General features: G+C 42.8%; 1 protein-coding gene across 1 annotated transcript; it reads left to right on the plus strand.

Moving 5' to 3' along the window:
- Positions 1–8564, plus strand: LOC146172829 (uncharacterized). Its single transcript, XM_084583699.1, has 4 exons — positions 1–88; positions 1388–1565; positions 4269–4410; positions 8469–8564. The coding sequence occupies exons 1-4, from the start codon at positions 1–3 to the stop codon at positions 8562–8564; spliced, it is 504 nt and encodes a 167-aa protein (XP_084439825.1).
- Positions 8565–13285: the final 4721 nt, after the last annotated feature.

Below are 13285 nucleotides of genomic sequence, written 5' to 3' on the forward strand. Positions count from 1 at the left end.
ATGCTGTCCAGCCTACTAGCACTCGCTGTCGTGGGATTTCCGTTCGTCGCAGCTTCAGTGCAAACGCCCACTCTGACATCATGCTCTAGTAAGTGTTTATAGCTATATTAACAGTGAATTCCACGTACACAACAGGACACTCCTTTCATTAAGAGGTTTCTGAAAAAAGTAAACAGTTCTTCAGCCTTACGCTAAAGGTAGTTCGAGAGCACCGCCTGCGCACCTGCGTAGTACCATATTTAAGAACTGAGCAGAAATAGGGCTGCTTGTAGCTGTAAGTCAGGTGGTTGGGTTGCTCTAAACCAGCTTCCTGTGGGATGCGACCAGATAACTACCAACCTTCTTGCGATTAACCATGACGCTGTTTGTAATATGTCGGCATGTTCGTGAGAGCCTTCATACCTCACTATATTTTGTTGAATGCTTGAAAACCAAAGTTCTGGGGAAGTGTGAAGAAATTCTTTTCTAGAACCATTGAAGAAAGTTTCTAGAAGAATTTTTGTTGCGGCAATAAAAGCTGTAAAGTTGTTGCCAATACGGCTCAATTAAGCAGAAGATACACACTTCATCTAGAGAATGAGAAAAAGAAAGATAACTACGCCAGCATTCAAGTGCTTTAGGCTACTGTACTGCTTAACTATAGCGCCTAGAACATCCTCCATTTTAAATGGAATGATGCCCTTAGCGGACACATGCATTCCCCTGCTCCTCTGCTCAGTAGGCTCTGGCTATTCAGCCAGAATTGGCCGAGGGGGCAACACCCCCTGTTCAAGTGGTGTAGGCTATTGGGAGAGGCTTGACACAAGCAGTGACGTCCGAAAGTCATATTAAGGGACTTTTGTTCATGTCGGATTACTTGATATTAAGTCCAACCATCGGAGAGTGTGATGGTGTCCTAGGGTTCTGGAGGGTGAGCTAGGTTTAGGCGCTTTTGTGGCTTCTGCATTCGGAATTGAAAGTGAATATGATGCACGTGCTTTCGTCCTATTATTCAGTGGAAAAAAGGTAATTTAAAGATCGACATTACGTACTCTAGACATCGTGTATGTCAAAAACGTGCTGTAGCTTAGGTCCTGTATGAGCCTCTTTTCAGTCCATAATAATGGTAAGTGTGGGTCGAATAACTACAGCACGCGTGCCAGCAAAGGATAAGACAGGAATTGACAACTGAAGGAAACGGGTGTATAACATCGAATATTGTAAACCTCTAATTAATCAGAGCATTTTAAAAGATTGAATATAACATAGCTTTGCTGTAGTGAGAGCGCGGAAAAGTTTGAAGAGAAGTATCAACTTGCTGCTACATGCGTGATCGGGCTCTAAAAAAAGCGAACACGGGCTTTTGACACGGGAGAATTTGTAAGGTTATTTTTCCGTGCGTGCGCAGGTGTAGAAAAAGTGAAGGTTGGCAATGTGAGCATCACGAACGCCAAGATTGGACAAACGATGATTGTGAACTTCACGCTCACTATCACTGAATCACTCGGATCCAACCCAACTCTGCAAGTTACCATGCGCAAGCAGAACGGCAATAAAATATCTTGCCTGAACAACGTCGGATCATGGTATGCTGCTTTCCGTCTTGTCACATTTAGAGTGAAATTAGGGCAGTTACGGGAAACCATTCATTAAAATTTAACCAGCTTTACGGGTCACGTGAGACATATCGGGCAGTAACTATACGTTTCTCTTTTCGAGTTTATGACCGATAATATAACTTACAGCAGGTCCAAAGGCAACATTTAACGGCTAGAAAGATTCAGCTTTCAGCACAGTATAACGAATTTAGCTAATCATAAATATTGCTCATCTCTCAAAAAAAATCACGTGTGGATTTACCCACCCTCGGTACGCCTAATTATAGTTTACTTATAACTTCATACTTGCTGATGTAGAAGCAGATAATGTTACCGATGTAGGACTGAGATATCAAAGAACAGTGACCAGCGCATTCACTCTCTGAAAGATTCGCATAGGAAGTATTTTCTAGGATTCACAGATTATTTGGGTTTAGAGTTTCCAGGTATCGTCGGGATCAAACACACTTCAGGTGCATTTTCGGCAATAAAAGTGCTTTAACTAGCTTCGCGTCAGGACATTTCTCTTTTAAATCAGCGCGAAGCTTTTTGCCAGCGCTTGTACGCACTTTATGCTCCATATCTATACGTTTGTCTGGCGCTTAGGTTATTTTTTATATTTGTCAACACTTATATTTTTCACAAAAAGGAAAGTTTAATAGCGCAACGAAAAGACACTCACAAATAGGCACAAACAGACACACAGGACAGGTGCTGACTCCAACTCTTTCTAGGAGCACCATATACATAGACACTTCTTCTACACACACCCAAATGCTCCAACAAAGTCAGCAACAAAGTCATTATAGCATTTTAGGCCCACTCTACCTAACAACATTTATTAGTCAACCTTCACTACTATACAGCGAGAGAGATGATTCACTAATACATTCTGACCCAAGTCTTTTTATATGCGAGGCTTCTAGCAGCTCACGAGCAAGATTATCCCTGCTCCTGCCTGAAATCCTAACTTGTTTGAACTTCGGTTCACATTTTGTCTTGAAATCGCGCGATTTGCAATGAACAGGTAGATGTAAATTCTGATTGTTTATTAAAGAGCGCATATGTTCTGCAACTCTATTGTTGACACAACGACCGGTTTGCCTAACGTATACCTTTCCACAGGTTAAGGGGATTTGGTAAATAACCCCTGTGGCGCATTTGACAAATGGCTTGACATTCTTTTTAGCGCAGCCTTGTCTTCGACTAGTATCACCCATGACTCGTCCGCACATTCCAGTCAACGTTTTGGGGACGAAGAAGACCATTCTGACACCGTATTGGTTGGCTACCTTCTTCATATTATTTGCCACCTTATATAGTAAGGGGCAACAGTCGGTCTGGATCCAATCTTTTAATCATAGTGTCTTTTTTGCAAACGTTTGTATTCTTTCATATTCTGCTACATGGATTACGTAACGGATACCGCTAGGTGTTCAGGATATTCCGCTGATAGAAGCCTTGTTATCTGGTTATCTCCGGCCCCAAAAGTTGGCTGGCATGTGCGGACGAGTCATGGCCGATGCCTGTCGAAGACAAGGCTGCACTAAAAAGCATGTCAAGCCCTTTTCCAAATGCGCCACAGAAGTTATTTGCCAAATCTTCTTAATTTGTGGAAAAGTATACATTGGGCAAACTGGGCGTTGTGTCAACGATAAAGCTGCAGAACATAAGCGCTCTCTAAACAACAATCAGAATTTACATCTCCCTGTTCATTGCAAATCGTGCGATTTCAAGACAAAATGTGAACCGAAGTTCAAATAAATTAAGATTTGAGGCAGGAGCAGGGATACTCTTGCTCGTGAGCTGCTAGAAGCCTCGCATATAAAAAGACTTGGTTCAAAATGTACTAGTGAATCATCGCTCTCGCTGTATAGTAGTGAAGGTTGACTAATAAATGTTGTTAGGTAGGGTGGGCCTAAGAAGCTATGATGACTTTGTTGCTGACTTTTTGGGAGCATTTGGATGTAGAAGAAGAAGTTTGTATGTATGTGATGCTCTTAGAAAAAAGTTGGAGTCAGCGCCTGTCCTCTGTGTCTGTTTGTGCCTATTTGTGAGTGTCATTTTGTTGCGCTATTAACCTTTCCTTTACGTGAATATGTACCAACTAGCCCAGCCTTCAGTTCTAACTAGTACTTTTCTTTACACATAACCCGTCTTAGTTTGTGCGCCATACGAGAGCGTTTAAGTAATTCAAATATATAAATGTTTGAAAACGCTGCAACGCTTCATAGCTGATATATAACGCACCCAGTTTATTACAGCGTTTGTGCCAGGGTTAGTAGCAGGAGTTAGCAAGATCTGCTTTGATGTAGATCTTACATAATTTAATACAACTATTCCATTATCAACAATGAGTTATATCCCACTGAATCAATAATAATTTCTCTGTCGATTTTACTCTTAGGAAAGGCGACCTTGCTTGCTATTTCGGGAATGAATGTAGAGCTAACGAAACCGACTGTGCACTCAGAAGATTGCGAATCATAAGTGTAGTTCGTACTATTCGGTCAGCATTCATAGTCACCACGGAGTCCGAAGCACACAGTGATGTGAGGCAATAACGACTTGGACTGACAAACTCAGGCCATTATCACTGTTTTAGTGTGTCTATCTCTGTAATCGTCTGTCTCAGCCTGCCTTTATTGCTGTGTCCATTACCTGCAACTGAATACTTCCGACATCTTGCAGCACGTACAAGCTCTGCGCGGGAACCACCAGTGTAGAGCAAGATCTGGCTCAACTGTGGAACAACCAGTGCCCAGTACCCGCCATTACGGTGCAAGAATCGATAGATGCCAAGTTGGATCCTCTCATTCAATTGATTATCGGCGTAAGTTTTTAAAGCAGCAATATTTCAGTGCTGAGCTCACCTATTGGATTAGGAAAAAAATTCCTTCGTTGTGTTTTCACCAGTACATTTTTTTTCTTCTTGCGTTTAGTGGAGGCGCGATGGGATGTGGGCAACAATAAGTGACGTGGTTCGTATTTGGTGAGGCTGTAGTCAGCTTTATTTTAGTGAGATTACCAAATAATATTAACGGAACTATCGGGGAACTAAGCTTTGTTTATGTACGGCATATGATGGTGCTGGAAGTTGGGCTTAACGACATTCCAAAGGTCTTAGCAATCCAAATGCGACATATTACGCTGTCATTCAGTGAAAAAGACCACCACTGCACAACACATGCAGTACGCATTGCTATTTCAAGATATTCTTGCATGAAAAGAAAAACGCCCAACTGCTTGGGCTAGTATTAATCACCACAAATCGGGGTGCATGTGGCCTGAAAGATGGCTACTTTTGACAAAATAAAAATGAAAGCAGATTAAAGGAAATGCATGCAGTTTACATTTATGAATAGCTGTAACCTTTGTCCTTATTTCAAGCAAGCGAAACAGAAATCTTCTTGGGCTGGCACGTGATGGTCATTAGCTAAACTTAGTTTTTTCCCATGCGCCTTATAGGCAGGCTATTTATCGTCTTGTTTCTCTGTTTGTGGACAACCAAACGGAGGCTGACGAAAACAAGAGGGCCACTTAAGATCCCTAGACAGAGAATTCAGTAGCATTCTAATTCTCATCTGCGTCTCGGTTTTGTATTTTGCGTCAGTTTCATGTTTGCATCCTCCAGTATATCAGCCGACCACCATCAGGGCTTGAGGTATACGACCCCAAATGTTTGCGATAAGCAAGGGACATTTCTGAATTTTGCTCTCCGTAATGACGCTCTGTAACTGGCTTCGTAGTCACGTGATCTTTATAGCGTCACCACTGCCCCGACAAATCGGGGAATTTTATTCATCACGCTGGTGTGACGGAAAGGCCAATGATTTCGCATTGACATACAAAACGGAAAAGCAGCACAGACGTATGTTACAGAAGTTTTTTCCGGCCGGCTACTCCTCACTACGATGGGAGATAAGAGATATGAGTAAAGTTTAAGAAGAGAAAGTAGCAGATAATAGGAATGTGCATTGTAACACATGAGGAATATTGTCACGTAGTGGTGACAAGGCCTATGTTACGCATTATAGGCCTATGTTGGAAGCATAGGGATATTTTGCTGACGGGTTAGACAAGCGCTTCCTACCGCAACACTATCCTTTCGGTCATCTTCTAGTCCATCACAATACGAGTTGAACGTCTTCCCTGTGGCCACTGCCGTAAAAGTGGTGTGTTTAATGTGTGACATATACTAAGCCCTGACAAGCAAGAAAAACAATAATGTTTTTTTTTTTTTTTTTGTCGTCGAGAGTAAGCGTAAGCATGGGCATAGCACATACGGACACCTGATTGATCGGTATAACTGCACTGGGTTATTGGAAAGCTAGTTTGCTCGGTACACTTCGGCAAATGTGTAATCTACGATATCCGGCCAGAAGGCGTGGTTTCCACGGAAACATTTGGCTGCTTGAAGAGCTCTCGTAGTCCGCCGCTGCTCTTCCAGACGAATATTGAAACATGGACTACTTCACCGGTTTTAGTGCACTATGAATGGCAGTCTTCCACCGTTCATATTTGGCACACTCTGCGTTCCATGCTGCTAAAGTGCCATGGCGCTAGCCCGCTCTTTCTAGGTAAACCTACGCGTTGGCCGCCTACGCTGCCCTCTCACATTTGTATGCGGCTACATGAAACAACAATTGGCAACATCAGGCGAGCCTGTCTACCCTACATAAATATGAGTCATAACGCTATTAATAATGAATTAGCCCAGCTATCTCCGCTTATCCTTGAACGAAGTTTGTGCTACGATGGCCAAGGTGGAACAAAAGAGTAGGAAGCGTCAGCTCAGGCTGCCGCCGACTCCTGTCTATTGTTTGAGTATGGCGTTGCCTACTTTAGCCAATTTTTGAAACACGAACGGCAGAGCGGTAAATGTCCCATTCTCCAGAGAATCCCATGTTGCCGGCGTCGGCGTTGTACGCGAGAAATCACGAACATGGCTCTTACACGAGGTAGTTGCCGGGTGACGTGACCGCGCACTGATTGGTCGATGGACACAGTGACGTCGCGAGACCCTATATGGCAGGAGCGGCCAGCTCTGACCTCTGCTTTGACGAGGGAATCGAACTCACCAGGACCCTTGCATGCTCAGTCAGACACGCTACTACTAGGTCACGCAAGCTCGCTGGTACAGCTTGGTAAAAGAGGGGCTAGCTTTGATATTAGATATTGTAGCAGAGTCGCAATTCTGGTCAGTTGGTGCATATTCTCGAAAGATAAAATGGTTAAAAGACGAAAGAGAGAGGAGAGACCAGGCACAAGCATGCACTACGAATGATCGAGGTTTCGTGTCTGCCAATCTCTTCTCTGTCCTTTGCCTTCTGACTGGTTTACATTACGAGAAAGTAATATCTGGTAGTCTTGACATAATTTTCTCTGTGACGACTCGAAGAAAATAAGATTTTTGAGATAATAGAAGCAAAAACGTAAGTAGCAGCCGATTAAGCGAGTACCGAAGCGTATGAACGCGAACGAAGGTCCGCAAGAGACGGCTGCCATTAATGCCGTCGCGTTATACCCTAAACTGCTGAGCTAGTGTGATTGACACATTTTTGGGCTTAAGTATGGCTTAATCTTCAGTCTCAAATTTGCTGCAGCCCCTGGCGAACGTTTACCTGAATTTTCCAAGACCCGCCATCCATAGAACAGCGCCACAAAAGAAATGAGGAATTACGCATACGAGCAAAGCGCTGTTTCATGTCCGCGTCCACGTTTCTTGTGCGTGTCTCTGTTCGCCCTGTTCTATATATGACGCTTAGTCAGCGCAGGTCTGCCGAAATTGCGCTTGCGGATAAAGGGAGAAGAGAGAGAGAGATAAATAACATTTATTGCACCCGTCAAAAGGCTGGTGAGGATCCGAGGCGAAGCTCTGTCCCAACCATGTCCTCCCCCTCAGCCGTCGACCTGGATCCCTTGGATCTTAGCAGCGGCCAGGGCAAGACGGATTTCTCGTTGCCCTTTTTCGTCCTGCTTGAGAAGTAGTGCCTCCCAGGACTCATCTGTTCGGTCAGGTTCTAAAAATCTAGGACACGTCCATATCATATGGATCCTGTCCGCTATGCCATTGCAACGTTTGCACCTGGGGCTAAAAATTTCCGGGTGCCACTTGCTGTAAAGCTGGGGGTTCGGGAATACTCCAGTCTGTAGCTTACGCCACATAACCTCCTCGCTTTTGGTGAGTTGCTTACACGCTTTTGGTAGTACTGATCTGCCTAATTTGTAATGATTTAGGATATCTTGGTAGGTGTTAAGGTCATCGTCGAACTGCAGGGGCTCCTCATCGCGCAAGGGGTACGGGGTTGCGCATAAGTCGTCACTGGGATCCCGGAATGTAGCTAATCCTCGGGCCAGTACGTGCGTTTTCTCGTTCCCCCTCAACCCCTGGTGCGCCGGTGTCCAAATGAGCGCGACCTGCTCTGCCGGTGGTGAACCACTGGCCAACACTCTTGCTGCTATGGCCGAAATGCGGCCCGCGTCAAAGTTTCTAATCGCTGATTTCGAGTCTGTAACTATAATTTTGACCTGTTGTTGTGTTAGAGCTAGCGCGATTTATTTTATTTTGACCAGTTGCAACTGTGATTCAATAAAACGGAATAGTGAGCTGGTAATTAAACCATGCTAATAGATTACAAGATAACTACATCGCTCGTCTAGCAGTACTGTATTACTACTTTGTGTTGTCTTTTCACGTAGTCCGAATAATCCATTGCCTTCTTTATTGCCTTCTTTATTTATTTATATACGGGCTCTGAAATAGTTGTTAACGTGGACTTCTGTCTGTATGTGCACGTCAATGAGCAAATAAGTAAAAAATATGGTTTTATTAGTCACGCTCTATGGCGTGAAGCATGTCTGATTATCCGCTGTTTCTGTTTCTTTCAGTCCGCACCAACGACCATTACCATCGAGTTTAAAGTGATCAATGGAGGAGCGGTCGTCGGATGCCAGTCGTTCAAAGTGACGATAGCGGCTGCCTGATCGGCTCAATAGATGTGCAATATCTTCGGAAACAAAGAGCGCGGTCATTACTGTTGAAAGGGTGAAAACATTAACTTAAGCTCTAGAAATAAATGCACCATTGGCACATTTTGTCTTGTCGTGCATGCCTTTGAAAACGATTATTCGTAGCACAAGCCGGTGCCGGGTATGTGGCCACGTCTATTGCTCACCGAAGACGAGCGCATCCTTTCTTTTTCACAATGACAGAGTGTCATCTTCTTTACATTTACTTCAGCAAACGAGGTACAGAGGCGTTCGTCTTGAGATAAGAATGCTATTGGTTCAGGTATTTCTAGTAACCAGAACAATAATAAGAATGATAGTAGCGCAGAGCAATCACACGTTCCGCCGGTAACGGAAAACAAAGTGAAGAAAGCCACAGAAGCACTGAACGGGGGGAAATTGGCGAGGAATGATCAATACTGCAGATTTGTTGAAGAACGGTGAGTGATCAGGCTAGAAAAAAAGTGACCATGCTGAATACGCAATATGTCTTGTCCTCTTAAGTATCCGAACATAGAAAGAACTCCTATATATATATATACGCTACCCTAAACCATAAAAATAGAGGTCATCAGCGACGTGGTGACAAATTAAAGACCGATCGGTTTACTGCCTGTTTAATACAAGGTATATATAACTACGGTATTGGCCAATACAATCAAGACAACTTTAGAATTCAATCAACCAAAGACTAAGTAGGAGTTTCTCAACGAGCGACAATCCACCACAACAGATCATGCTCATACTATTAACCAGGTGATAAGAGAAATACGCAAAATATAAAAGCTCTCCATATAGTAAGCCTGCATAGATAACGAGAAGGCATTTCACTTAGTCGAAGCAGCACCTTTCATGAAGGAATTGCGAAATCAGGGTGTAAATGAAGCATGCACAAAAATCTTTGATGAGATCAAGCGGTTGTGCAGCAATCATAATTCTTTATAAAGAACGCAATAAATTTACGATAAAGAAATCTGCCGGAGAAAGAGACACGGTCTTTCCTGTACTCTTCACATCTTGCTTGCAGAAGGTGTTCAGAGACCTGGATTAGAAACTATGTACAAGCTTCAACGGATAATACCTCATTAATATGCGGTTCGCTCATGACACTGCCTTCCTAAGTAACTCAGGGAATGAATGACAAATATTGAATAATGACATATGCAGGCCAATCAGAGCAGAAGTTTAACAATTATTATGAGAAAAATCTAGTTATACCGCCTAAACAACGATATTAGAGAGTTTTAGTTTACAGTGATCCGCCACCACGTGTTGCACTGCGCATGCCCAGATCGCCAAGTAACCACGCCGCTCCAGAACCAAACACAAAACGGCTTTGTTCAAATAACCTCCGACTGGGCTTCAGCGTAGAGGGCGCCACTGGTAAGTTCATAGATGGCGACCCCAACAGTAACGCGCGGAATGGGCTGAATAAGAAAGGAATGCGCCAATATCACTTCAAATATAAATTATGGCGTTTAAATATCAACATATAACAGTTCAAAAACGCAGTAATTGCAGATTTAATGGCTACAGATATGCAAATTTGTTTGAATGGCATTTTATTCAGTTGGAGCACTCCGTAAAAAGAAAATAAGCCTGCTTAGAATGAAGTGTCAATCTGCTGCAGGAATAAGATTCCAGGAATAGGAATTTCTAACAAAAGATTGAAATAGGTGACTGCATTCTAATTTCTGGAAGGCTTCGAATTTAGCAGCGCTAATTGTGAGAGAGTGGTGAATCAATTAGGGCTGATATTATTTGCACTTAGTTCTTAATTAATATGCGGCATAAAAAGCATGTCGCACCTAGGTGGAAACACTTGGTTGTTTTATCTGTATAGCATTTGGAAGCTTCCTCATGGCGTGCTTTTGAGCAATTCTGTCTGAGATCTGGCAGCCTAATTAGCTGCAAATTTACCTAATCATTCGCGAGCGTGGATGGCCTGTAGATTCTTTTGTATACGAAATAAGTTAAACTTCAGCCAGAACAATTTTTTTAAAAACAGCGGTCACTTAAAATTTGTAGAATACTTCGCACATGTAAGGGTATATTTTGATAATATATCAGGACTTCAGTTAGTAAAGAAGAGGTTATTTTGCGAAGGCCCGAAGAAACATCAATAATCTGCTATGAAAACAATGTTTTTTGGTGCTTTCGGAAATACACTACTGCAACGTCGCACGAAAGCGGCGAGTAAACACTACTGTGAGAATGTATACGCGACTGATTTATCGCACATATATTTATTCAGACAGAAGGACTCTAAAATGTAGAAACTTAGTTCAAAATTTATTCAGCTTACACGAGAACACACAGATGACATTACCAACTGGCAAATTACCCGACGTCATAAAGAGACACCAGCATACTCCAAGTTGTTTTACTATTGCTCGCTTTTGACAGTCTCTAACGCAGCAAACATTAATTTGCGAAAGTCGAGATCGTTCAACTTGCGAACGTGCTCTGCTAGATTAAATAACGTTGCTTTGTCGGAAGTAAAAATGTCACATGTGACGTCCGAAAGCAGGGTAGCTGTATTTGAGCCATGCAATGAGACTACGGGCTCAATCAGGAATTTCCACCCCCAGCAAGGACACGCAAAGCGTCTCAGCCATGCTTTCCAAAGTTCTGGTCTTTTTCGTGGTGGGGTGCCAGCTGGCGACGGGCTCGATGCAGAATCCAATATCTCCGGTGCAGACCCCAAGTCTCAGTTCATGCACAAGTAAGTTTTGTTAAATTCCAGCATTTTCAACTTCAGCTCTGTCTGCAAGTAGAACCACGGCCTTCTATAGGCTGTCGAAAGGGTGACTATAACCATCACGCTTCGAGGTGGACAGGCATGGAGTGAATTATTAATGCACTAAACGCAGGAGCCCACGATAAATATTTATGTATTTAAACTGAGATGCATCAAAGGAAATAAAGTAATCACTACTTCATGAAAAATCCACTCAACTGAGTACCTGGAAGTGGTACCTGTCAGGGTTCAAAGGTGTAGATTAAACGATGTACTCAAAGGACTGCTACTATAACCATACACATTTTACAAAAAACCAAGAAGTGGAAGTGAAATATCGAAACCTCAAAAAACTAGATACATGCAGTAAACAAAGTTAATTAAACACATGTAATAGCAACAGAAATACTGAACCCTATGCCTCAAAGGCGAACTTCAAGAATAAGGGTGAGACTACATTTCATTACAAGATACACATAAGGAAGCGCAAGTGAAATATGGGTCATCCACAAGATTAGGTACACTGCGCCAAGAAAAACGTATTAAGCACACATTATAGAACTGTGAAAAAAAAAACAAAAAGCAAAATTGAACAACACATGTGAAATGAGAAATTCGGGCAGCAAAAGATCCTGGCAGAATTTAATTATATTTGTAGTACAATTTGAATGTGTTAAAACATAGTGAGTGGTTATTTGGCTTTGCATACTGCAAATTTCAGCGCAGTAGTCACAGAGACGAGACGAGAAGAACGCAAACAGAAGCTCTGCGCCTGCGTTCGCGTTCTTCCAATCTCGTGCCTGTTACTCCTGCGCTGCAATTTACGGAATTTAAATTTCATTCTACAAATTCTGGCTGTTGTTAACCCGATGGGCAGTTCAGAAAAAGAGACAATGAGAGACAAAATTAAGTATGAACGTAAGCTCAACAATATATCTACTACTGCCTTATACGGAGATGTGCACGGGACACAACAGGTGAATCTTAAATGTGGATCTGGGAGAAAGAAATAGTGAGTTTCTTAACGATGTTCGGATATATACGTAAAGCTATTCAGTTTTCTTAGTGTAGTCACACTGCTCGTAATGCATATGCTCTTTTCTTATGTGAGTAATAGAAATCCGGAATTTCAATGCAATCGATCACTGACTCCTCAGTTTATCGAAAAAAAAAAAAAAACATCTAAAAAGACCACACCTCCGTAGAGGTGCCATCGAAAAACGCGAAATCAGGCCACAAGATATGCCTTTTTCCACTGATGCAGGTACGGGAATAGTAAAACTGAGCAACGTCTCCCTCGAAGACGCCCAGCTTGGAAAAACGATGACTGTCAATTTTGCATTCAGCATCAGCAAGCCGCTCGACTCCCATCCAAGAGCACACGTGACCGTGCGGAACCAGGATGGATCTCGAATTCCCTGTTTGGGCAGAGTCGGATCATGGTAGGCCAAGCGGTCTTAACTACGTACGAGCTTTAATCTTCGGTACAGAGTAATGCTCGATGTTGCAAACAGAACATTTGGCCCAATATTTACTTGCTGCATGTCAAATAATGGTTGTCCAAACGCGGGAATATCCGATATTGCCACTTGATTGCGATAATGTTTCGGTTTTCGATCTCCAAAGGTGTATCCAAAGCTGAATTGACCTGTTAGAGAGTTTTCTGTTATCACCACCGTAAGTAGGGGTTATAACAGAGTTATCCTCACTAACTATTTCACAAGTTTCTCTTGGTCAGAATGCTCTTTTTCATGTGAATAAAGAAAACAAGCATGGAAATGTTTGTTTTCTTGCGGAAGGGTTGAGAACAAACAATGAGATGCAGTGAGAGGTCATGCATTACGTGTTCGATGCGTCTGGCGATCAGCAGGCGTGGCATAGGAGAGCGGGGGAAGAAGGAGAGCGAAACGCTTTACATTTATTGAGGCTCGTTTGCACCAGGAAGTAGTCATAAGTA

Source organism: Amblyomma maculatum, chromosome 11 (assembly GCF_055883805.1).
Source record: "Amblyomma maculatum isolate TAMU_Amacu chromosome 11, ASM5588380v1, whole genome shotgun sequence".
NCBI lineage: Eukaryota > Metazoa > Arthropoda > Arachnida > Ixodida > Ixodidae > Amblyomma > Amblyomma maculatum.

Excerpts from the sequence above, each read along its gene's own strand:
- LOC146172829 (XM_084583699.1), top strand. The coding sequence starts at position 1 with ATGCTGTCCAGCCTACTAGCACTCGCTGTCGTGGGATTTCCGTTCGTC. Across the intron at positions 1,566-4,268 it reads CTGAACAACGTCGGATCATG|CACGTACAAGCTCTGCGCGG; the intron begins GTATGCTGCTTT and ends GACATCTTGCAG. Across the intron at positions 4,411-8,468 it reads TCATTCAATTGATTATCGGC|TCCGCACCAACGACCATTAC; the intron begins GTAAGTTTTTAA and ends TGTTTCTTTCAG.